Source organism: Mirounga angustirostris, unplaced genomic scaffold (genome assembly GCF_029215605.1).
Source record: "Mirounga angustirostris isolate CCGP_5_RB_7025 unplaced genomic scaffold, mMirAng1.0.hap1 SCAF_3, whole genome shotgun sequence".
Taxonomy (NCBI): domain Eukaryota; kingdom Metazoa; phylum Chordata; class Mammalia; order Carnivora; family Phocidae; genus Mirounga; species Mirounga angustirostris.
Genome location: NW_026991711.1, coordinates 62,759,727 through 62,784,685, shown reverse-complemented (window position 1 = coordinate 62,784,685; position 24,959 = coordinate 62,759,727). Strand labels below are relative to the sequence as shown.

The window sequence follows — 24,959 nt, the reverse complement described above, 5'->3', positions numbered from 1 at the left end:
CGTGTTGTACACCTGAAACTAATGTAATATTGTGTGTCAACGATACTCAAATAAAAAATTAAAAAATGGTAATTTTCTATATCAATCAGGGTAATTTTGTTTCAAAGTATGGCTGCTGATCCCTTGCACCTGAATCACCTGGCATATTTGTTTAAAACACCAATGAGAGAAACAAGTCTCCCTCTGATTTTAATGCTAAAGGCTGAAAGCTACTGTCAAGGCAAGCTGTACAATTTTAGTTGGGTAATTTAGGAAGTCATTATGCAGCCTGTTTGTACTCTTGTTTCCCTGTTTTAAAAATATGTGTATTCAAACATGCTCCTGGCTTCTTCATAAATAAGAATGATCCAAAGGTAAACAGTAACAATCTTTGATTTGTAAAACCGGGTATTTTTGCGAAATTGCTGCAAAGCTTCGCACTTCATAACATATTAAAATGCTTGAGAAATAATCAATAGCCTTATAAAATTGTTTTCAAGGCACATAAAAAATTCTCCCTAAATCTCCTTGCTTTTCCTTTGGAGGTGCCTGGACCCTGCTCCATCACTTCATTACTGGCTACATGGAGCTCCTTCTGCCTGTGGAACTTTCCCAGGATCATCTGGAACCACATCTCAGAGTATTCCCGTGAGTCCCCATTGGTCTACCCAGTTTGGGGCTTGGTTTAGCTCACAGCAACCTCTCCGTTTTCCTGTCGTCCTCCTGCACTAGCATGCTACATGAGGGAATACAGGCTCCTCCTGGATCTTCCAAATGACTTCTAGCAACTTGGACAAATTTTCTATTTTTGTTCCCATTTTTTCCCCACTGACTATAACCTGCAAATTATTGGAGGTTAAGGAAAGGTTAAGGAGGTTAAGGAAAAAAGGCATTTTAAAAACTAGATTCTACTAGACTTCTACCACAGTACGTTAAAACCACAAACGTGAGTTTCTATAAAATCTGTTTCTTGCCTAACTACTACTTATGTGTTTGGACTCAGTTTAAATACTCTTAACCTGGGAGGCCCTTCCTACCCACCCCCATCCCCACCCCCCATTCCTACCTCCTCCAGTGTGCCTCCTTGGGCTCTCTCTTGGCTCTACTCCCTGCCTACCCTGCAACCTAAAACACACCCACACTCACCCTTTACCTACATAAACCCTTCACAGCCTTGAATGAAGGCTCAGCTAAAAATAATACTTCCTTAGGATGCCCCCAGGGGAGGTCAAGTCCGCTTGAACTGCGATATAGCAACTAAATAAAATAGCTGTCAGGCTGCCTTCAGCAGCCAGGAAGAGAAGAGATGCCTTTAACATTACCCAGTAAGGAAATGAATTACTATGTATCAGCAAGGTTGAAAATTCCTAGGGAAGGCCTGCTTCCGGGATGGCTGAGCCTCAGCTGGTTCCTCTGCCTACCTCAGAGCCCCCCGAGGCTGCTTCTTCCTGCCTTTCTACCCGGCTGCCAGAGGGAGGGGGAGCATGGCTTCTGGGGGCCTTTCCCTTAGGCATGTGACCCCCTTTTCCCCAAAGGCCTCTGGACACATCTCCTGCCGTAATCCCTGGTCCAAATGGGCTTCAGCCTTCCCATCCCAAACTCGTGTTAAGAGGTAAGATGACCAAGATTAATTTAGAGTGCTTGCCACCTATTTACAACCCGGCACAACAAGAAAAGTAGAGTATGTGTGCAGCATACTAGGATAACTGGATGGGGCTGCCCTGCGCAGCCTCTGCCCTGGGCCCTGACCAGCCGGCCCGGCGGCTGAAGGGATCCATAAAGGAGCATTATCTGAAATGAACCTCTTTCTGGAGTGTCAGGGGTATGCGCTGGTTGAAATCAGGGGTCCTCAGACGAGAGCGCCACCACCTGTTTTTGTAAACAAAATGTTATGGGAAGACAGTCACACCCATTTATACATGGAGCGTCTTTCCTGCTGCAACTGCAGAGCTGAATCGTTGCAACAGAGACCATATGGCTCCCAAAGCGGAAAACGGTCACTAGCTGGCTCTTTACAGAGACGGTTTCTCAGCCTCTGGCCTAGAATCACCAACCAGCATGGAATAATATTGTAAGGCAACCATGAGGTCCATTGCCGTGCCCGACACCCTTCCTTTCTAACACACATCCCAGGGATATGATCTTCTTGAACATCTGCCTGTCCTGCTGGTTTTTTCAGTTCCCTGAGGGCAGTGAACAGGGTCTTTTAAAATGCCTTGCTGATGGCACATCCCCAGCACCTAGCCCAGGGCCTGGTGCACCGTAAGCACCTCATAAATACTTGTTGGCTGGATAATTGAATGAATGCACTCCTTAAATAATCTTCCATAGGGGGCGCCTGGGTGGCTCAGTTGGTTAAGCGACTGCCTTCGGCTCAGGTCATGATCCTGGAGTCCCGGGATCGAGTCCCACATCGGGCTCCCTGCTCGGCAGAGAGTCTGCTTCTCCCTCTGACCCTCCTCCCTCTCATGTTCTCTGTCTCTCATTGTCTCTCTCGCAAATAAATAAAATCTTAAGAAAAAAAAATTAAAAAAAAAAAAATCTTCCATACAAAACCAAAAGCGATGGTTTCTTTCAGGATATGCTTTAGAGAGAGAAAGTAACATTTCAGTAACGGGACGCCAAGAAAGTGGCCCACGCCCCACCATAAAGAAAACACGAACCTTAACGACATTAACATTTCCCAACCCTCGGGAGGAAGATGTGCCTGCTCACTGTCTCCTTTGAGAGGTGGCAGCAATGGGCTTGGGTTCTCAGAAGTGGAAGAGGCAGGGTGTGTCTGTGGCAACCAGCATGCGGCCACTAAAACCGTGGGCCCCCGACCCATCCTTCCTGAGAATGCTCCCCCTCACACACATGCTGTGGCTCCCAACTCCAGTCCTAGGCTCTCCCAAGTTAGCACCATAATCTGTGACTTCACTCATTTGTTGAAGTTCAGCCTTCATCAGCATTCAGGGGAACAGTAACAATTTTTTAAAGATAGAAAACAGAAGCAGTTTTGTAGGACGGTTTTGCAGGACCTAGAGCTCATTTTATCTATAAATAATGCCAGTTTTATTTTTTCCTCATCATCCAACTAAGAGAAATTTAAAAAGAAACAGGCAAAAATTAAAACACTGTAGTTTTTAAATTGTTAAAATGTCTTGGTGAGTTTAATCACAAAAGAAATTATTACCACCAGTAAAGAGGCAAATTTTTTCTTTTTTTTTTTTAAGTTTGACATTCAAATTTTTAATCCACAATGCTGAGAAGATATAAACTACTGGGGATGCAGTAATGAAAACTGCAAAAACAGGATATGGGTTTCATTATAACCTGCTAATTAATACAGCACACACAATAGCAAAAGATCAGCAAGAACAGTTTTCTAATCAAGTTGGGGCGTGTGTGAAACAGCCAAGAATGCCCCAAACACCAGAAAAAGAAAAATGCGAAACACTGTGTTAAAATATCTCCCCTGGACACAGTTTGCTTTCCAAAAAAACCCAAAAAACAAACAAACAAAATGAAAAAACCCCACCAAAACCAAAAGGCAAAAAACAACCCCCAAACCCAAAACAAACAACAACAGCAACAACAAAACCAAGCTGACACTCAACATTGTGCTGGCATTTTCCCTTCTCTGCGTTTCCAGCAATCACAAACGCATCCAGACTTGGGAAAGCCTTCATAAGGAGGGAAGCACAGTCAGAAATCTCTTTTATTTTTATCCATGCAAATTAGTAGTAGTTAATTGTATGGGCTTCTCCACCAAAAGAACTAGTATTATTTTGAGGGAAGCAGGGTGTTTGTCATCCAGAGTCAAACAGAAATTGCTTTATTTTCAAATTCACAAAACTGTGATGTGGTATCACATCTGTCCATTTTTCTCAAGATCTGACAAATTTTTTTCACAGAAGTTCTAACGTTGAATTTTTAAATGATGATTTGGGATAGACCAACTGACATTAGACCAACTCCCTTGAACATTTCTTCTTAGAGTGAAGTATTTAATGGGAAAAGTGAATGTTTAAGTTAGCAACTCACTTTGCACTGAAGGTCAAAAACTTAATCTGTCTATCCTTATATCAGAGGAAAGTATACTTGCTTGGCAATTGTCTTTGATGTAGTAACACCAATTCCAGAAAAAAGTCCTCAGAAAGTAATTCAATAAAGAAAAGACTTCCTTTCGTTAAATTTCTCATTACAATATGCCTTAAAATCACAGAAAACTGGACTAGACGAAATACCCAACTAGAAAGAAATAAGGACGTGTTTAAGGAAATGGAAGTTCATCAACCAAGCGAAATATAATCCAATTAGTACAGATTATAATGATGCAAACCATGTAGTACTCTACAACCTTTTTTATAGATTGCTAAATAGAACACACTATAGGGCGCCTGGGTGGCTCAGTTGGTTAAGTGACTGCCTTCGGCTCAGGTCATGATCCTGGAGTCCCGGGATCGAGTCCCACATCGGGCTCCCTGCTCAGCAGGGGGTCTGCTTCTCCCTCTGCCCTCTTCCCTCTCATGCTCTCTGTCTCTCATTCTCTCTCTCTCAAATAAATAAATAAAATCTTAAAAAAAAAAAAAATAGAACACACTATAACTACAAGTGAAAATTCCTGATCAGGACGCACAAAACCAAAGTCATGAGGTGCCCGTCACCAGTGTGCGAACTTCCGACTACTCAATCACATCTCTCCCAGCTTCTCACATCTCTACGGGGTCTCCTGATGGGCTTTTCTCATTCCTCCCTGGTGTTTTTGCTTGCTGTATTCCTGGCTTGCTAGGTGCTTCTGTCTACTCCCAGACAACCTGCATGCATCACTGTGTTCAAGACCCAGCCCTGCAACAAAGTTGTCTACGCCTCTGGAGTGAAATCGCTTTGGATTTCTTAGCCCTGGACGGTGTTGTTGGCTTTATCTCCTCAGGCAGCCTGTAAATTCCAGAGAGTTCGCACATACAATAAGTAATAAACACATGATTCTGAATGAACTGATCAATGAATATAAACTGTTCAGAGCAGGGACTATTTCTTAGCTTTGTCTCCACAATACTTCCCCCAGTCCAGGCAAACGGTAGATTGCCAATAACTTCACTAAACAAACAGATGAATGAAGGTCTGTGTATTGTTACGTGTGACTGCTGGCTGTATGGTTCTCTTCCTCATGTCTCTTCTACTCTCCGCTTCTATGAGAGGTCAGATAAGGTTCTTTTCTAAAAGGAGTGCCATCAATGAAGAAAACTTACCCAGGTCAAACTGGCCGGAAATGTAGCCACAGGTCTGTCGGATTTCCTCACTGTCCCAGCCCAAGGGGTAGAGGGCACAGCCCGCACCGATCAACAAGCCTGAGAAGAGAGAAGCCAAGAGGGCTTTACCAGTATTCCTCTGCATCTCTAGATAAAGGCAGCACTGGAGGGGGTGGGGGTGGGGGGGTCGATATTAGCAATATAACAGAAGATCATGGTGTCTGCTTTTTGGAAAGCACCAGCCACGGCTCCTGTAAGCAATCTAAGGTCAGTCTGATTCCATGAACAATTTCAAGTCTGCTTAAAAGGAAAGAAAAAACAACAAAACACTGATAGACAGCTCAGTTTGGTTCCAACTTTGCCTTTTGAAGCATTAAAAGCCTTGCAAACCCTGTTTAGGAAACACGATTCAGAAGCTTTCTAAATCACTCTTGTAAAAATCCAACCAATTCCTCCATCAGTCCATGTAAACAAGTAAATCAAGAGCAAGCAGAAGTGCCTAATAGGTTATGCTTCATCGTGCATTAGATTTTTTTCCGTTTAAGAATTAAAATAGAATGTTTTGGCATCATTCAATTTTACCAGGGACAGAGAAAACATAAAGATTTTCATGAACCACTTTGGCATACAACAGTCGGACTTATTAACTGTACTACCTGCTATTACACTCCATTGAAAAGTTGAGAATCAGGGAGCATTGCTTCATCTCAGAAATATTCTAGAAGACGGACACTTATATAATTTAAGTCCTCCTTGCAGCTAAGACCAAAAGTTTCGATGACCAAACTGAAGAAGGTGACGATTTTACTTTAATATATGAAGTTATCAGGGCAATGCACTCTGAGCAGACTGCTTTTGATAGGCGTGTCTTCAGTGTTGCTTCAGAGCCTAATGTGGGTCGACAAGAAGCTGAATGAGGCTGAAGCACTCACCACCACAATCTGAGGGCTAATCAGAAAGCAACATCTTGTCCTATCAGGGAGTGAGCATTGTCCTCGTCCGTAAGTTCCACACGTGTGCTGAGTCACACACACACACGGGACCGCCACACACACAGTCTGATGGGTGGGAACACCAGCCCAATCTGGGAGAATGTGGGTTATACGGTGCTAAATGAGAGAGCCCCTGAAATGAGAAAAAAATCTACTAAGGTGGTAACGTTGAGGAGGAATGACAGGTCCCCAAGTGCCTCTAGAAGAGACTTCCAGTATTTCTGTATTGAATCCCTTTCTGTTCCCTTTTTTGCTTCTCCCCCTGCCCCTGGCAGATGACTCTTGCAGTTATAGCCCCCACGCATAAGTAGTCTCTTTCTATACAGGCACCTAAGGAGGGACTGCTTTCCATACTCTCCCCAACCTCTATGCTGAGCTGTGTGGAGAGATATGCCCCATGAACGGACATAGATTTCTCACCCTGGCGCCCCTCCCTCCAGTCTGTCCCTTGGTCAACAGTAAAACAACCATTAATGCAGAGGGGCTGTGATCTGAGGGAATGCCTACAAAGAATCTTTGAAAGTGCAAATCCTGAATTCCAGGATGCCTTCTTGGATAAATATGAATTGTGTCGAGGCCGAAGAATAACCCAGAAAGCAACCCTATAAGGTTTTGCTGATTGATCAAATGCCTCCAGTAACTGGTTTCTTTAGGCTCTTCCCCTTAGGACAGAATTTATAGCATTCTGAAGACAACTCTAAACCCGCGTTATCCACCATCAGGTAAAGAGATAATGAGGAAGCCAAAGTTTATGCAAATTGAATTCTGTGAAGGTTTAATAAATAATGTGATCTCGCTACCATGATACTCAGTTCTTAAATTAATAAGTAACACCAATTTTTTGAGAACTTGTGAGCAATTTTTGAATGATGACAAATGCAGAAAGAAAATTTTCAAATGTAAGAAAAACAAAAAATAGTAACATTTAAACCATCAGTTTTCTCTTTTTCTGATAAACAAATGATTAAATAGTCTCGTTTCAGAAGGCAGGAAAATGTGTCATGTATCACAAAAGTGGCTGTTTTGGTCCAGGGTGATGCCAGGCACTTTGGGAAACCAAATAGAAAGGAGATTATATACGGAGCACGTTGACCTGTAGTTTTCTAAGTGGTAGAACGCTTGGCAGTCAGGATTCTTTTGTAGAATGTTGAGGTGTCTTTGTGACACAATGAAATGTAAATTCAACCATATAAATGAAGAATAATTTTGTACATAAGAAATTTGTGTTATTTGTATGATTTTAAAAAAATACCACGGACATAGCTCACATTAAAAAAAAAAGTGTTGGGGAGGGCAACTAGCTTATCTGGATTTTTGTATTAATATTTATATAGCCTTTGTTTTGTCTTCTGCTAATGTTTGTTAACAGCAAAAGTACCGCAGATGACAAAGGGCTGGGAAACATTTCTGGGAGAAAAATGTATGTCACAAACCGATCAGTCTAATTGGCTGTTGCAATTTTAGGTCCCACAGGTAACCACTGGTGGCCTCCCACTATCTTTCTACTGTTGTATGTTATGGAGAAAGCAAGTCTTAGACTAAATTCAGCCAAATATACAATGATGTTTATTAGTCAGCTGGCACAGAAAGCAGCCAGATGACCAATTCCGTAAGCTCAGTGAAACCCTCCTCCCCAAATCCATCACATAGTCATTCTAACAAGTGCCATCAACATACCATAAATACAACAAATATTCAACCGACATGTTGTCCAGACAGTGTCTTCCATCTAAAGACCAGAGAGTATACCCCTGCCCAACACCGTGGCCATGAGCTCCATGTAGCAAACTTAAATTTAAGTTGATTAAAATTAAACGAAAAATTCATTTCTTCAGTTGCACTGGCCACACTTGAAGGGCCTGACAGCCACATGGCCCTGTTGGCCACCATACTGGACAGGGCAGAGAGAGACTATTTTTACAATTGCAGAAAGTGCCACTGGAGAAAGCTATTCTCGACCTAAGACACTACTTCAGGAGGATGCTGGGTGGGACAGAGTCTTAAACCCTAAGCCTGATACTGCTTGTTAATCAAAATCATCTCTGCTCTTTTAGATTCTCCCTTTCTAGGTGGGGCTAGAGATGCGGAAACAACATTTCAGATCTCTTCTGCTGGCAGAAATTTTGGTTCACGTCTGTTAATGAGAAGCTCTCGTGTGGGATTCAGAAGGTAAAAGAGAGAAGTAAACCACTTCCCCATTGGCAGCTGCAACCAGGGGCATGCCTTTTTGTAGACAGTAGACGAGATTGGGGGAGTGGCTTCCAGGCAGTCTCCACAGCACCACCCACTAAGGGCAAATCCTCAGCTGTAGATTCTTTCTACCCCTGAACATCCTGATTTCCTGAATTCTTCTCTGCTCTTCACTTCCCCAGACCTAACAGGTCTGTGAAACTTTAAATGCCTGGGCTACATCCCTCCTACTTGAAATACCTGTGGTGGTTTCTTTCACTGGTCAGACTCTGGCTGGGACATGCCCAACTCGTGCTGATACAGTTCTTTCTTCTACCCTATAATTTGTACAGTGTCCATTTTCTCAATGAAAAATTCTCTCTAATACAACTTATGCTGATTACTAAACCTCAGCAAGTATAGATTGATATTAGAAGGCTTCTGGTAACCCTCTGTGGTGTGGTCTGTGGCTAAGGGAATTTATGTTAATTAACCCTCCCTGGAGTGTGAATTTCTGAAGTGAATACTCTAAATGTTCACCAACTGCCCCTAGCTTGTCAACTGGAGTCAACTAGCATTTTATTGTCCATACCGAAGTACTACATTGTGAAGTAAAGTTAGAGATGATTAAACATAAAAGAGAGAACATCTTTTTTATTATTGAAGTATTACCGACATACAATATCCTACTAGTTTCAGGTGTACATCATAGTGATCTGATATTTTTATATGTTATGAAATGATCATCATAAGTCTAGTTACTATTTGTCACCATACAGTTGTTACAATATCATTGACTATATTCTCTATGCTTTACATTACATCCTCATGACTTACTTATTTTATAACTGAAAGGTTGTACCTCTTAATCCCCTTCACTTATTTTTCCCATCCCATTTCCCTCCCCGCCCCGGTAATCAACAGTCCATTTCCTAGATCTATGAGTCTGTTCCTGTTATATTTTGTTTGTTCATTTGTCTTCTTTTTTTAGATTCCACATATAAGTAAAATCATATGATATTTGTCTTTCTCTGACTTATTTCACTTAGCATAATAACCTTTAGGTCCATCCATATTGTTGTAAATGGCAAAATTTCATTCTTTTTCATGGCTGAGTAATATTCCATTATATATGTATATATCTCACATCTTCTTTATTCATCTATTAGTGGACACTTGGCTATTGTAAATAATGCTGTAGTGAACACAGGGGCACATATATCTTTTTGAATTAATGTTTTCATTTTCTTCAGATAAATACCAGAAATGGAATTGCTAGACTGTATGGTAGTGCTATTTTTAATTTTTTGAGAACTTCATACTATTTTCCATAATGGCTATTCACACCAACAGCGCACAAGTGTTCTGTTGTCTCCACATCCTTGCCAACATTTGTTATTTTTTGTCCTTTTGATAACAGCCAGTCTGACTGGTGTGAGGTGATACCTCATTGTGGTTTAGATTTGCATTTCCCTGGTGATTAGTGATGCTGACATCTTTTCATGTGCCTGTTGGCCATCTGTATATGTTCTTTGGAAAAATGTCTATTCAAGTCCTCTGGCCATTTTTCAATTGGGTTGTTTGCTTCTGTTTTTGTTTTGTTTTATATTAAGATGTGTAAGTTCTTTATATATTTTTGGATATTAACCCCTTATTGGATATATCATTTGCAAATATCTTCTCCAACACCGTAGGCTGCCTTTCCATTTTGTTGATTGTTTCCTTTACTGTGCAGAAGCTTTTTAGTTTGATAAAATCCCATTTGCTTATTTTAGTTTTCGTTGCCCTTGCTTGAGGAGACTAGTCCAAAAAAATATTGCTAACACCAATGTCAAAAAGCCTACTATGTTTTCTTCTAGAAATGTTATGGTTTCAGGTCTTACATTCAAGCCTTCAATCCATTTTGAGTTTACTTTTGTATATGGTGTAAGATAGTGGTCCAGTTTCATTCTTTTGCATGTAGCAGTCCAGTTTTCCCAGAACTAGTTATTGAAGAGACTGTTTTTTCCCTATTGTATATTCTTGACCTTTGTCTTAGGTTAATTAACCATATATACATGGACTTATTTCTGGTCTGTCTATTCTCTTCTATTGATCTATGTGTCTATTTTCATGCCAGTACCATACTATTTTGATTACTACAGTTTTGTAGTATAGTTTGAAATCAGAAGGTGTGATACCTCCAGGTTTGTTCTTCCTTCTCAAGATTGCTTTGGCTATTTGGTGTCTCTTGTGGTTCCATGCAAATTTTAGGATGCTTTGTTCTAGTTCTGTGAAAAATGCCACTGGTATTTTGATGGGGATTGCAGTGAATCTGTAGATTGCTTTGTGTAGTATGGATACTTTAACAATATTAATTCTTCCAATCCATAAGCACAGTATATCTTTCCATTTACTTGTGTCATCTTCAGTTTCTTTCATCGGTGTCTTATAGTTTTCAGAATACAGGTCTTTCACTCCTAGGCTCAGTTAATCCTAGATATTTTATTATTTTTGATGCAATTGTAAATGGGATTGTTTTCTTAATTTCTCTTTCTGATAGATTGTTATTAGTATGTAGAAACACAATCTATTTCTGTATCTATTCTGTATTTAGTATCCTGCAACTTTACTGAATTCATTTAATTCTAATAGTCTTTTGGTGGAGTGTTTATGGTTTTCTATATATAGTATCATGTCATCTGCAATTAGTGATAGGCTTACTTCTTCCTTTCCAATTTCAATGACTTTTATTTCTGTTTCCTGCCTAATTACTGTGTCTAGGACTTCCAATACTATGTTGAATAAAAGTGGGAAGAGTGGGCATCTTATCTTGTTCCTGATCTTAGAGGAAAATCTTTCAGCTTTTCACCATTGAGTATGATTGATGTTAGCTGTGGGTTTATCATATATGCCCTTTATCATGTTGAGGTATATTCTTTCTATACCTGTTTTGTTGAGGGTTTTTAACAAAAATGAAGGTTGAAATTTGTCAAATGCTTTTTCTGCATCTATTGAGATGGTTATATGATTTTTACCCTTGGTTTTATTAATGTGATATATCACGTTAATGTGGTATACCACATTGATTGATTTGCAGATGCAAACCCACTGTGGATCCCTAGAATAAATCCCACTTGATTGTGGTGTATAATCCTTTTAATGTATTGTTGAATGCAGTTTCCTAATAATTTGTTGAAGTTTTTTGCATCTATGTTCATCAGGAATATTGGCCTATAGTTTTCTTTTTTTGTGGCATCTCTGTTTGGTTTTAGTACCAGGGTAACACTGGTCTCATAAAATGAATTTGGAAGCATTCCTTCCTCTTAAATTCTTTTGGAATAATTGAGAAGGAGAGGTACTAACTCTTCTTTAAATGTTTGTAGATTCACCTGTGAAGGTATCTGGTCCTGGGCTTTTGTTTTTTGGGGATTTTTGAGTTATTAATTCAATTTTATTACTTATAATAGGTCTATTCCAATTTTTCTATTTCTTCATAATTTTGGAAAGTTGTGTGTTTCTAGGAATTTATCTATGGCTGGTTTAATGGTGATGAACTTCTTTAGCATTTGCTTGTCTAGGAAACTTTTTATCTTTCCTTCAATTCCTTGTGTGGATCTCTCTGGATTCATCTTGTTTTGGACTCTCTGTGTCTCCTGGATCTGGTTGTCTGTTTCCTGGTTAGGGAAATTCTTAGCCATTAGCTCTTCAAATATGTTTTCTAACCCTTTTTCTTTCTTGTCCTCCTGGGATCCCAATGGTGCAAATGTTAGTATACTTGATGTTGCCCCAAGAGGTCTCTTAAACAATCCTCATTTTTTAAAACTCTCTCCCTTTCTCTCTCTCTTTCTGTTCTGATTGAGTCATTTCCACTCTTCTGTCTCCCAGATTGTGAATCCGTTCTTCTGTATCATCTAATCTGCTGTTGATTCTCTCTAGTGTATTTTTCATTTCAGTTATCGTATTCTTCAGCTCTGACTGGTTCTTACTTACATTTCCTAATCCTTTGTTGAAGTTCTCATTGAGTTCCTCCATTCTTTTCCCTAGTTTGTTACCTGTCTTTATAACCATTACTTTGAACTCTTTATCAGGTAAATTACTTATCTCCATTTCATGAGGGTTTGATTCTGGGGTTTTTATCTTGTTCTTCGGTTTGGAACATACTCCTTTGTCTCATTTTGTTTGACCTTCCGTGTTTGTTTCTATGAATCAGGGAGAATGGCTACTTCTCTGATCTTGAAGAAGGAGTGGCCTTGTATAGAAACAACCCCTTTGTTGGACTGCATGTGCCTGGTGGCTTTGGCAAGCTGGCTGGAGAAGGAACAGACACAGACAGGTGGAGAAGGGGTCCCAGGGTGAGACAGTAGGGTCCCGGTGACAGGAGGGCTAGAACTGGCAAGAGCACCAGGGCCACTTTGATAAGATGGCTGAAGCTCAGGTGGGTATGGGAGTGGGGGCCTATGGCATGCCACACCAGGGCCAGCTTGGGGGAATGGCGGGGGCTGATGTGAGCCAGGGGCCCAGGGCATGATAGGCCAGCAGGCCAGCTAGAGTGCCTGGACCCTGCTTCTGCCCACAATATCGAGCTGAAGAGGGGATATGAAAAATGGTCTCACTGGTCCTCCAACCCTGGAGACAGTTCCAGCAGTTCCTGACCTGTTTGGTGGATGCTGTAAGGTTAGCAAATGGATTTCTTCCACTTATAGTCTGGTTGCTCTTTAAACCACTATTTTTTTGCTGTGCCCCAAGGTGGGAGAGTCTGCTCATGGGCCCCTCAGTGTTATTATCCCTCAGTGACTCTGCAGGTCACTGAGTTGGAGGTGGGGTTTCTGTCATTGCAGTGTCTCTGTCTCTCCTACTCTTCTATATGTAGTCTCTCCATCATTTGTTGTGGAGAAGCTGTTCAATCAAACTTCAGTTCTTCTTGAGGAGGAACTGCTCTATATGTTAGTATAGGTTTGGTGTATCTGTGGGAGGAAGTGAGTTCAGGGTCTTACTATGAAGTAAGAGAAGAGAAGGAATGAGAAATCTGTCATTTTTCAGTTTTAGACATGTTAAACCTTAGACCATGTTGTAGAAATCAATGTTTCATGAAAGTGTAGTTTGAAAATCCCTGAACTAGACACCTCTTAGTTGTTATACTGCCTGCTGAAATGGGGCTCAGAGAATATTCTGGAACTTGAGGTGGTTGCCCAAATGATATCTTAGTGACCTAATAAGTTTTAATGGCTCTTGTTGCCTAATTCACTCCTGGAGAGCAAACGGCTCAGTGAGAATCTCTGGCTCACAAACTTTTATATCATCTACATGGATTTTCTTTATCAGGTTTATAAATCTGGTGGTGTTTATAAACTTCAAGAGCTTAATTATGTGGTATTTTAACCACATCCTTTTGTCATTGCCATAAAAAGATGTCATGAAAAAATAGTCACATTATCACATTTTGGGAAAATCTGAGCCTATAGGAGTGGAAATGAGGAAAGACAGTGTGAAGCAAGGCAACAACCTGAGGAAGGTAGTAACGGGGGTGGGGGGGATGGAGGAGGTCTGAGATCATTTGCAGCTACAGGCTCATTTGTAACTAAGAAGCAATCTATTTTTACAATCCTAAGGGGTCATGAGTAAATCACAAATTAGCATATATTAGCTCAATCTTTAGTTTTTACCTGGCACCTAGCTGAAATCAGCTATCCAGGGGCAAGAGATCATGAAGGTCAGTTTGTAGGAGGTCTTAGAAATTTAGAGAGATGTTGCTTCCCATAAAGAATGGAAATAATAATCCAAGAAATGACTCAATAATTCCTAAATGAAAAAAATTCCATTTTTTTGACTATGACGCCATTCTAACCTGAATGCCCTAGGGTTTTGGTCTCACCCTGTTTATGACAATTACAGTAGTTAAAGAGCCAGGTTGGTGGAATGACATCTAAGGAGAAGCCAGTGTTAATGGAGAAGAGACAGCACACATAAATGCGATGCAAGCAATCAGGAGCTGTGCTGTGATGTTATGTTATAAAAGACATCTACCTTTTTCCCCAAATGGATTCTTGTACCTAAATCTTACCTAAAACTCTGCCTGCCCATAAACCACCTTTGGGAGAGTTCCTAGTGGAAACTCTATTCACTTTCACACAATGCTGGAAATATCTGCCATGATACTAATTATTTCTTAGAATTCAAGTGTGAAGTCTGAAGTTTGTAAAGAGCTCAGTGGTCAAAGTAAGAACCAGATGCTGGGAATTTTCCCTTCTGCAAAACTCTTTCTATTCAAAGTTGGTACTTAACACTTAGCCAGAGCAATATTAACATAACAATTCGGCTCCTGCCAAGAAGGCAAAACAAACCTCTAGACAGCCAATGCCAATTACTCTCCACAGGTGGTAAGAATAGAGTCCTCATGTTAGACTCAGAAAGCCTTATTTTTTCCAGGCACTCTTGAAAGTTTTTATTTGATCTCACTTTTTTCCATGACTATCGCTCCATTCTTTTTCCACAGTTTATTTTTTTTTTTTTATACTGTGACTTTTTCCACTTATTGCCCCTTCAGTGGTCACACCAGTGTTTCCCATCATTTCATCCTTTATGTTTTTTGGATACTTTTATCCATCCTCCAGTTCCTTTATCTTCCTTTCTGTAGCAAGCACAGAGGGAAATTGTTTTCTTTACTCTTCTCATCAAGCTGCTCGGTCTTGGAGCCTGTTATCTGGATTTCTCTTTGGATGATGTTGGCACATTTCCATCTCCAAGTCTCCATATGCTAATTTATGTACACAATTCTCGTCCATTCTCACCCCCTACATAACTGTCCCTTTACAAAACAAATCCACTGGTGGGGAGGAAATAAGAGCAAGGGCCAGTATTACAACTCTTTGGACCTTGAAAGCACCATTACAGGGAAGCTACAGTTGACCCCTGAACAACACAGGGGCCAGGGGCACTGACCCCCTGTGCAGTCGAAAATCTGTGTATAACTTTTGATTTCCCCAAAACTTAACTACTAATAGCCTACTGTTTACCAAAAGCCTTACAGATAACATAAAGTCAATTAACGCATATCTTGTATGTTATATGTATTATAGACTGTATTCTTACAGTCTAGCTAGAGAAAAAAATGTTACTAAGAAAATTATAAGGAAGAGAAAATACATGTACAGTGCTGCACTGTATTTATTGAAAAAAGTCCGTATATAAGTGGACCCATGCAGTTCAAACCTGTGTTGTTCAAGGCTCAACTGCACTTAAGTATCCTATAAGAAGGAGGCTTATGCAGGCTCATAAACCACACCTCCCTTCAAAGTGCTTTCTGGAAACTGAGGTATAGAGGATGAAAGAGGCTTGTCCAAGGACCCAGAACCCAGATCAATCCCAGGGCTCCTGGATTCCAGACCAGGTCTCTTTTCCACCTATCATGATCCCAATGCTTGCTTGCACATCAGGCCATTCCAAGGTCACACACTCGCCATCGGCTACCCGAGTATAGCTACAGCTGTGTTGGATTTCACCAACATCATGTTTTACTAAGTGGGGCTTCTCGCCGGCAACTCCGTATTTCGTGGGTCTCATTTAAAGATGTGCCCACGCTGAACTGGGTAGCTGGCACAGAGCCAAGTCAAGATGGTCCCATTATGTGGCTCAGGGGCCCTGACCAGTCCCAAAGGCATTTCTGACTGGGGACTAATCAGTTCTTTGGGTATGTCTTGAATTTTCTTATCTCTGAAGGTTGAATCCCTTCCCTTTGAGATACACTCACTCCTTACTTCATGCTCGGGCTCCACCATGAAAATATTAGCTGACTCTTCTCCGAAGAAGACATACAAATGGCTAATAGACACATGAAAAAATGTTCATCATCATTAGCTATCCGGGAAATTCAAATCAAAACCACACTGAGATACCACCTTACACCAGTTAGAATGGCAAAAATTGACAAGGCAAGAAACAACAAATGTTGGAGAGGTTGTGGAGAAAGGGGAACCCTCTTACACTGTTGGTGGGAATGCAAGCTGGTACAGCCACTTTGGAAAACAGTGTGGAGGTGCCTCAAAAAGTTAAAAATAGAGCTACCCTATGACCCAGCAATTGCACTCCTGGGTATTTACCCCAAAGACACAGATGTAGTGAAGAGAAGGGCACATGCACCCCAATGTTCATAGCAGCAATGTCCACAATAGCCAAACTGTGGAAAGAGCCAAGATGCCCTTCAATAGACGAATGGATAAAGAAGATGTGGTCCATATATACAATGAAATATTACTCAGCCATCAGAAAAGATGAACACTCAACTTTTGCATCAACATGGATGGGACTGGTGGAGATTATGTTAAGTGAAATAAGTCAAGCAGAGAAAGACAATTATCATATGGTTTCACTTATTTGTGGAACATAAGGAATAGCATGGAGGACATTAGGAGAAGGAAGGAAAAAATGAAGGGGGGCGGAAATCAGAGGGGGAGACGAACCATGAGAGATATGGAGTCCAGGAAACAAACTGAGGGTTTTAGAAGGGGATGGGGGTGGGAGGACCTGTTAGCCTGGTGTTGGGTTTTAAGAAGGGCAGGTATTCCATGGAGCACTGGGTATTATACACAAACAATGAATCATGGAACACTACATCAAAAACTTATGATGTACTGTATGGTGACTAACATAACATAATAATAAAAAAAAAATACCAGCTGTTAAGGTCTAGAAGCCTCAACACGCAGCCTGCCCTGGCCACCCCAACAAGGAGCTACAGGTTTTACCACCCCTCAAACAGAGCCATGAACTCCTACTGGGGTGCACTGTATACCATTTATCTGGGGCTTACTATCTTGCTATAGTTATTCACAAGTATTACAACTCCTGGAAAGCCAAAAACTCTACCATATGTTTACTTGCGTCTAACTCACTGGTTCATGATATTTGTTAAATGTTAAATAGCAGTAATATGATTTATTTAGTATTTACAAAAGCCTCAGCATAATTATAAAATATTTATAGAACAGATCATATAAAATATATCATTGCCCTTATTTAGCAAAGGAGGAGAGGCTTAGAGAAGCAGGCTCATGCTCATGAGGCTACTAAGCGGTCATGCAGGGACTTATATCCAGGTCTGTCTGAGCTCTAAGCCAATATTTCTAAACTCTACCTGCTAATGCCTCCCAAGTCCCCAAGTGTTCACGGTCTCAGCTCTGGCTCATCTCCCACGTCCACACATGTACTGAATCCTGCATATAAATGGAAAAGAAAGAACTGAGCAGAAGATCAAGCAGGATTGCAAGCCATCTTTTCTCTAGGGATTGACTCTATTGTCACCTGTATGCAAAGGTAGGGGTTCTTGAGAGCCCTACAGTTTCCCCCTTCCCCTGCTGCCAGGGAAGGAGAACCTGGATGTGCGCTCCAGCACACAAAGAGCTCTGTCCACAAAGAGCACATCAAGGCATAAAGATGAAAAATGGATTCTTTATCATCAGAAGTCTAGCCTAGGAAAGCATATCCTATCATAGCACTAAAATATAAAATAGAAACATGACCATTTTGGAACTATCTAAACTCTTGTTAATGACAGTAAGACTCTTTCTTTGCTGAAAACATCTTGCAGAAGAGAACATACTTTAGATTTTCTTAAAAGGCTTTCAAAATGGCTCCTTGGTTCTTATTTCTTCTCCTTTTCCAGTTCATGGGTCAGAAGACACGGAAGACATACATCAGAATACCTGCTTCTTCGCTCAGAGCAAAAACTTCTCAAACTAATTTCAGCCACGAGTGACTTGTCATCTTTGCTTTTTCTAGAGTCGTAGGCAGTCATTGGTAGAAAGCAAGTTGTTTCAAACAATGAAATTTTGGGGGACATTTTGCCATTTCTATCTGACAGATTTCTGGTAAATTACATGAGCTTAAAAGCCACGGTCTTTCTAACCTTAGTAAAGAAATTCCGGTTCTACCACTTCACTTTTTTTGGGCTCAGTTTTCCTGATCTGTAAAATGAGGACAGTATCTACCTCTTGGAGTTGTGGCAAAGATTAAATGAGATCGTGCACGTAAAGCAGGGGGCACAGTGCCTTACAGTAAGGGTACAACGAATGGTCTCTATTGTCAGGCTTTAGACTTTGTGCCACGTGTGGAGGGAGGCTGGAAGATTTGGTTCAAGCCAATATGTGTTTGTACACAGTCTCCTGAAATGGAGTCCTCGAGTCCTCTGCTCTCAGAGAAGGTCCTCTTCTTAGCTGGAAGGCGGGGACGGTTTCCAGCAAGGACATTCCTGGAATGGTGAGCCACGATCACTTGCCCCAAAAGTCCTATCTGCCATGTAAACCTCAGTAGGAACAAATGAAATAGCCTGATAATCCTCACATTTAGGCGAGGAATTCATATGCTACTACCGAGGCTAATAATATTTTTGTCTGTTCCATTTTGCTTTGGTTTTCATTGCATTTTACTTTTAAAGACAATTTTGGCTTTTCTGTGAGGTAGGTAGAACCAGTTCCGGCATCCCCATTTAGTAGATGAAGGAATGGAGTCACAGACAGGTGGGGAGGTCTGAGCTTCATCAAGTGGATAACCTGGGGCAGAGCTGGGCCACAGCCTCAGCGTACCTGACTCCTACTTCTCTGCTTTGGTTCACTGTCTTTACTCCGACACTACGAAAAGGGAGTCAACAGTGCTCAGTGCTGCAGCTATGCCTCTGAAATAAACAAAAATGCTAATTTTCACGGACTCTAAGGTGTTTTGCAGTGTTACAGCAGGAGAGAATTAAAGACACAGTTCTGCATTTCCAGAGTTGTGTGGCTCACTACAGTGCTTCGCTGACTTACCAGCACACAAAACAGCTTGGAGGGCTTGTTCAAAATGTCAATTCTGGTTCTATAGTTCTGGGGTGGGGCCGGATCTCCTGTGATTCAAGCATCTCATGGTGGGACAGACATGGGACCACACTGTGGGCCCTGAGGGTCGAGCGGGTATAGAGCTGGCTTTGATGTTGATCGTGTCAGGTGCAAATCCTGACACCCCCTAACCAGATGTGTGACCTTGAGCAGCACGCTTTTGAATTCTCTGAGCTCAGATTTTCATCTACATAACGTACATAACAGACCTAATGGTACCATATCTTTAGCATTTTTATTAGAAATAAATGGCTTAATAAAAGTGCCCACTTCTGTGCTTGGCATAAGATATGTATCAATATTGATATTGATATCGTACCTCTGGACCTGCTGTCTTAGAATTGCAAACATTTCATGCTATTGGAGCTTCCAGTTTCAGATGCTTCATTAGCAGCTATAGGTGCTCATCAAACAGATAAATAAACTAAAACACTAACCAAAAGCAGAGGCCTCTGCCATACTGCTTACTCATGTTGTCACAGCAAATATCTCTTCTGAAACTAACCACATCTCTATCACTAAGAGTAATTACATTCTTTTTTTTCTCCTCCAACATGATATTCTGAAAATGATCAGACTTACAAAGAAGTTGGAAAAATTGTATACTGAACGCCCATACACCCATGATCTAGATTCTACGATTAACACGTTTTAAAGTCTGCTCTATCACCTATCTATCCATTTTCCATTCCTCTATTGATCCGTCAATTCATCTTTTTTTGGGGGGGGGGTAGGTTTCAAGCATCAGTCCATATGATGCCTCTCTCATTATTCATCCTCTAGTCTCTTTCTTCCCTTGGCCCAGTAGCTTGCACAGAGCTAGGAGGCAGACACAGAAGTCGGACTCAAAAGCCACAGCTGACGCAACACGACATCCTTATGGTCTGATGCTTCTAAATGGGGACCCAGCAGCGCGGAAGGGATTTATGTATAAATCGAGAGCAACGAAGACCTATAAGCTGTTCACATTTCTCAAACAACCACCTCACAACCTAAAACAGGGCTGGCTTGCTGTTTGACCCAGTAATGCCTGTAAGAACTTCACGAGACATTTCACAAAGCCCAGAATGACAACAACATAGAGTTCCAGCCCAGCGCAGCCACTCAGCTCAGAGTTTTCAGTGGACACGTTTTCTCTTAAGGATCACTGCTGTTTTGTACAAACTGTATCACTCCCGATCCCCCCTACAGAAGAAAAAAGGAAAGAACAATGGTCACATTTCAACATGAAAGTGTCCTGAGAGTGCTGGACTAGGCTCCAACAATATCTTGTCAACACCAAACAAACAAACAGACAGACAAATAGACAACCTGGCTGTAAGTCAACGCACACTGCAAACTTAACCTAGTCCATCCCTGTTTTGAAAATGCAATGCCAATTCCACACCAGACTGGGGTCAGTTTCATGTCGGCAAACGGTGGTTACCGCAGTCAGATAAATATTCAGGTAGTAAACTGTTAGGGACGAGGGCTTTGGAGTCTTACCTGTCCTCGAATATTGGGTCTGCTACTTACTAGTTCCTGACTGAGCAAGGCTCTTACACTTGAGCCCCAAGAGTTCCACTGATAAGATGGCTCTACCAGTGCCTCTTTACAGAGTTGTCCGGAGGACGAGCTAGAATGTCCCGGCACAGTGCAGGGCATATAAAAGTAGATTCCTCTTATGAAATGATGAGGAGGGGCGCCTGGGTGGCTCAGTCGTTAAGCGTCTGCCTTCGGCTCGGGTCATGATCCCAGGGTCCTGGGATCGAGCCCCGCATCGGGCTCCTTGCTCCGCGGGAAGCCTGCTTCTCCCTCTCCCGCTCCCCCTGCTTGTTTTTCCTCTCTCACTGTCTCTCTCTCTGTCAAATAAATAAATAAAATCTTTAAAAAAAAAAATGAAATGATGAAGAAAGAGAAGGGGAAGGTAATATTCCAAATATTGTATTTATTTCCACAACAGTGGCTCTATGAAAACAAGAGGAATGGTAGAGCCAGACTCTGCCCTGGCTGGAGTGGCTTAGGCAGATCACTGCCTTTGATCTTCAGTGTCTCCCTCATGGCCAGTGTGGATAAAGCCCCCTGCACCTCTCGGGCATGGCAAGATGACCCAAGAATAAATGACCCAGAGTAAAACCTCTCTCCTTCACCAAAACATCAAGTGCCCACAAACAGACAGATTTCATGCCTGCAAACCCTGTTCATTTATTTCTACTTGACCTTAAAAAAAAAAAAGTGTCAGGATAAGAATGATTTATGTTCGTATTTATTTTTAAGGTCCTTAAGTACTTCAATCAGGGGCCCCACAACAACACTAAAGTCAGATGCCAGGCATATTTTTAAAAAGTAGTAAAATCTACATGTGCTGAAATGAACAGTTAGTGAAAGACTTTCTACAAATTGAGAGGGACGAGGCCTCTGTGCAGTTTATAACCTGCCACAGTGAGCTGCTTGAAGGCTTGAAGCTCAAGCAAATTTGAAGAGCATTTAAAATACTTTTGAAAATGTAATGGAGGGAGCATAAAGGGAAAATCTTATGTAGTAATGAAGACATGACTACCATGCAGTGAAGTAGTGCTTTCTCTTTAAGTTCTAGATATTACCAGGTACCTTCCTAACAACAACAAAAAAAATGAAAGCCTGGAGTTGTCCGGATGTTTTGTCTTGACAAACTACCAGAGCAGAGACTAGACTTAAAAATCTCTGTCTTTACAACTGGTTTTGACAGTGAGAACATATTCCACAAACACTGCTACAGTGTTGGAGGGCAATTCAGAGCGCAGCCTTGGAAGATGACCATGTGCCCCTCTGGCTTGGAGATCCTGGGTCCTCAGCAGTAAGATAGGAATAAAATCCATACATAGAGCTGCTGTAAAGATTATTTTATATACATATGCACCAAATACACAAGCCTTCATATACGCACATGTATGTATATACACAAGCAATATGTAATTACAGATGTGGCCTATGTTGTCATTTGAGTATAGCATATACAGATTATATATACACACGTGGTTTTTTTGGACTAGACTATAAGGCATTTATAACAGGTTTCTACTAACTTTCTGGCTTAGATATATGTTATTTTCACTATGTATATACTCGTTAAAGCACCTTTTTCACCACTAAAAAAAATTGGAGAGTATTAATATACAATAAAATCATCGATAGGTGCCATTGAGGGGGTACAGGTGGCCAATGGACTTAAGACAGACATTTCTTTAGGTGGTGCCTGGGTGGTTCAGTCATTAAGCATCTGCCTTCAGCTCAGGCCATGATCCCAGGGTCCTGGGATCGAGCCCCGCATCGGGCTCCCTGCTCTGCGGGAAGCTTGCTTCTCCCTCTGCTGCTCCCCTTGCTTGTGTTCCCTCTCTCCCTGCTTCTCTCTCTGTCAAATAAATAAATAAAATCTTAAAAAAAAAAAAAAAAGACATTTCTTTAAAGATTTTTTTCCCCCTAATCTACCTTCTTGGGTATCAGGAAAGAAAAACCTCATTTATTTTCCTCAGGTCTTTTTAGAATACCATCAATTCCACTAAAAAACAGTAAAGCCATCTGGAATAGCTGACAGACAACAATTTGGAAGCAATTTCTTTCGCGACAACTATAATGATTTTCCTTTTCTGTTTTCTTTCCCTCTTGAAATGTCAAGGATAACTGAAACTTTTTACTTTTCCATCTGTGATTTACTGATCAGTTTCAAACAAGTTTAGAAAGTACTTGAAAATTTGTTTCCAGTCAACTGAATACTGTTTTTTTTTCTTTAAATCTATTTTGGGGCGCCTGGGTGGCTCAGTCGTTAAGCATCTGCCTTCGGCTCAGGTCATGATCCCAGGGTCCTGGGATCGAGTCCCACATCGGGCTCCCTCCTCGGGGGGAAGCCTGCTTCTCCCTCTCCCCCTCCCGCTGCTTGTGTTCCTGCTCTCGCTATCTCTGACTCTGTCAAATAAATAAATAAAATCTTTAAAAAAAAAAACTATTTTGAAAGTACCACATTCTGTCTTAAGTACCTTTTTGATATTTAGAAAATAAAAAATACTGGGCGCCTGGGTGGCTCAGTCGTTAAGCGTCTGCCTTCAGCTCAGGTCATGATCCCAGGGTCCTGGGATCGAGTCCCGCATCGGGCTCCCTGCTAGGCGGGGAGCCTGCTTCTCTCTCTGCCTCTGCCTCTCTGTCTCTGACTCTCATGAATAAATAAATAAAACATTAAAAACAACAACAACAACAACAACAACAACAACAACAACAAAAAAGAAAATAAAAAATATTTAAAAACACAAATTGAAACATGATTACAAAGTATTTCACAATGGACAAAAAAAACCTCTTAAGTATTTAAAATACCATCATAAGCAGACACAATGAAGTCACTCATATCTTTTTCAAATAGATTATCCCAAGAGGTTTAATAAAATGAACATAGAAACAAACCCCCACATGGGTAAATGCTGCATCTTGCAGAATAGAACTCACAGAAGATAGAATCCAGAATTCTCATTCTTAGCCTGCTGATTTAGTTACCTGAAGAGGAATTCTACACACACACAGAGAATAATACTAACCTCTTCATGAATGGAGCTGGTAGGCTTTTGGGTCTCTGCAAAGCATGGCGTTCTTTGCTATGGAGGAATTAAAAAAACTGAAGAAGATAAGATCCATTCACTGTAGCATCTGAGATGGAGAAAAGTAACATGGAAACACTTCAAGCTTGTACTTGTTACATGTTAGCAGCAGAAGCAGTAATTGCCATTGAAATCAGTCAGTTTTTGGCTGGAACTCACTGGCAGGATGAGAAGGGCTCTAGTAAGTGGATGTAGTCATCCCTGGGGGAGAAGAGGACAGGGAAGATGGGCAAGTGCAAGTCCGAGGAAGATAAAAATCGACCAAGATGGGAATCAGGGAGAAGAGGACAGGGAAGATGGGCAGGTGCAAGTCTGAGGAAGATAAAAATCGACCAAGATGGGAATCAGGGAGAAGAGGACAGGGAAGATGGACAGGTGCAAGTCCGAGGAAGATAAAAATCGACCAAGATGGGAATCAGGGAGAAGAGGACAGGGGAGATGGGCAGGTGCAAGTCCGAGGAAGATAAAAATCGACCAAGATGGGAATCAGGGAGAGGAGAACAGGGATGACCAAGCAGTTAGGATGGGGTCAGTGACTCTTGCAGAAGGTCATTAATTCTACGCCAAGGAAGCTGGCCTTTACTAAGGGGGCAAAGAGACCTTACAGTTGTGAATTAAGCTCCCAAATGTAAGAGCCAAAAGGAACCATCAAGATGATCTAATCTAGTACTTCTCAAACTTTTCCATGAAAACATTCCTAAGGAAGAGGTGAGAACTTCACACCGTATGGAGTCAGGGGTCCTACCTTAAATCGGTCCGCCTCTGAAACAGGTCTTCCTTGCTTCTGCTTGATAAATTATCAAGGGATTTTCCAGTCTACTCCACAGATAACTTAATTTTTTGGTATAAAAATGCTTTCTCCAAAATGGCATAAGATATCCATGTTCCAAAAGAAATTTGGGGTTTACCCTGTGCCTTCAAAGATGCACAGTGCACGACCCTTTCCCCTTACAGTGTATGTGGAGCTCAGCTGGAAGAATGAATCTAGGCTTCTGCTCACAAAGATAAAGTGATGTGCTCAAAGTCACAGTTAGTGAAGGAATCAGAAATGCAATGATATTTCTTGTCCCTCTGTCCAAAACTCTCTTCTGCAATACTACACTATTAACACAGAAAAGAAAGCACCTGATCTGA

At 41.3% G+C, this 24,959-nt stretch overlaps 1 protein-coding gene and 1 long non-coding RNA gene across 7 annotated transcripts in view; both read right to left on the bottom strand.

The window, feature by feature from the left end:
- LHFPL6 (LHFPL tetraspan subfamily member 6) overlaps positions 1-24,959 on the bottom strand; it is a 348,330-nt gene that overhangs the window by 126,161 nt on the left and 197,210 nt on the right. For all 6 annotated transcript variants that reach the window (XR_010410022.1, XR_010410021.1, XM_064586158.1 and 3 more), the window contains one exon: positions 5,214-5,312. Coding sequence is in view for 4 of the 6 variants with exons in the window: in XM_064586157.1 (XP_064442227.1) it covers positions 5,214-5,312 (99 nt within the window). In the remaining 2 variants the exon portion in view is untranslated. The remainder of the gene's footprint in view (positions 1-5,213; positions 5,313-24,959) is intronic.
- On the bottom strand, positions 5,807-24,556 carry LOC123839674 (uncharacterized). The gene is made up of 3 exons (XR_006789697.3): positions 23,766-24,556; positions 17,487-17,565; positions 5,807-6,338 (listed from the first exon to the last, which is right to left on the bottom strand). It is a non-coding gene; the product is annotated as an uncharacterized LOC123839674 (long non-coding RNA).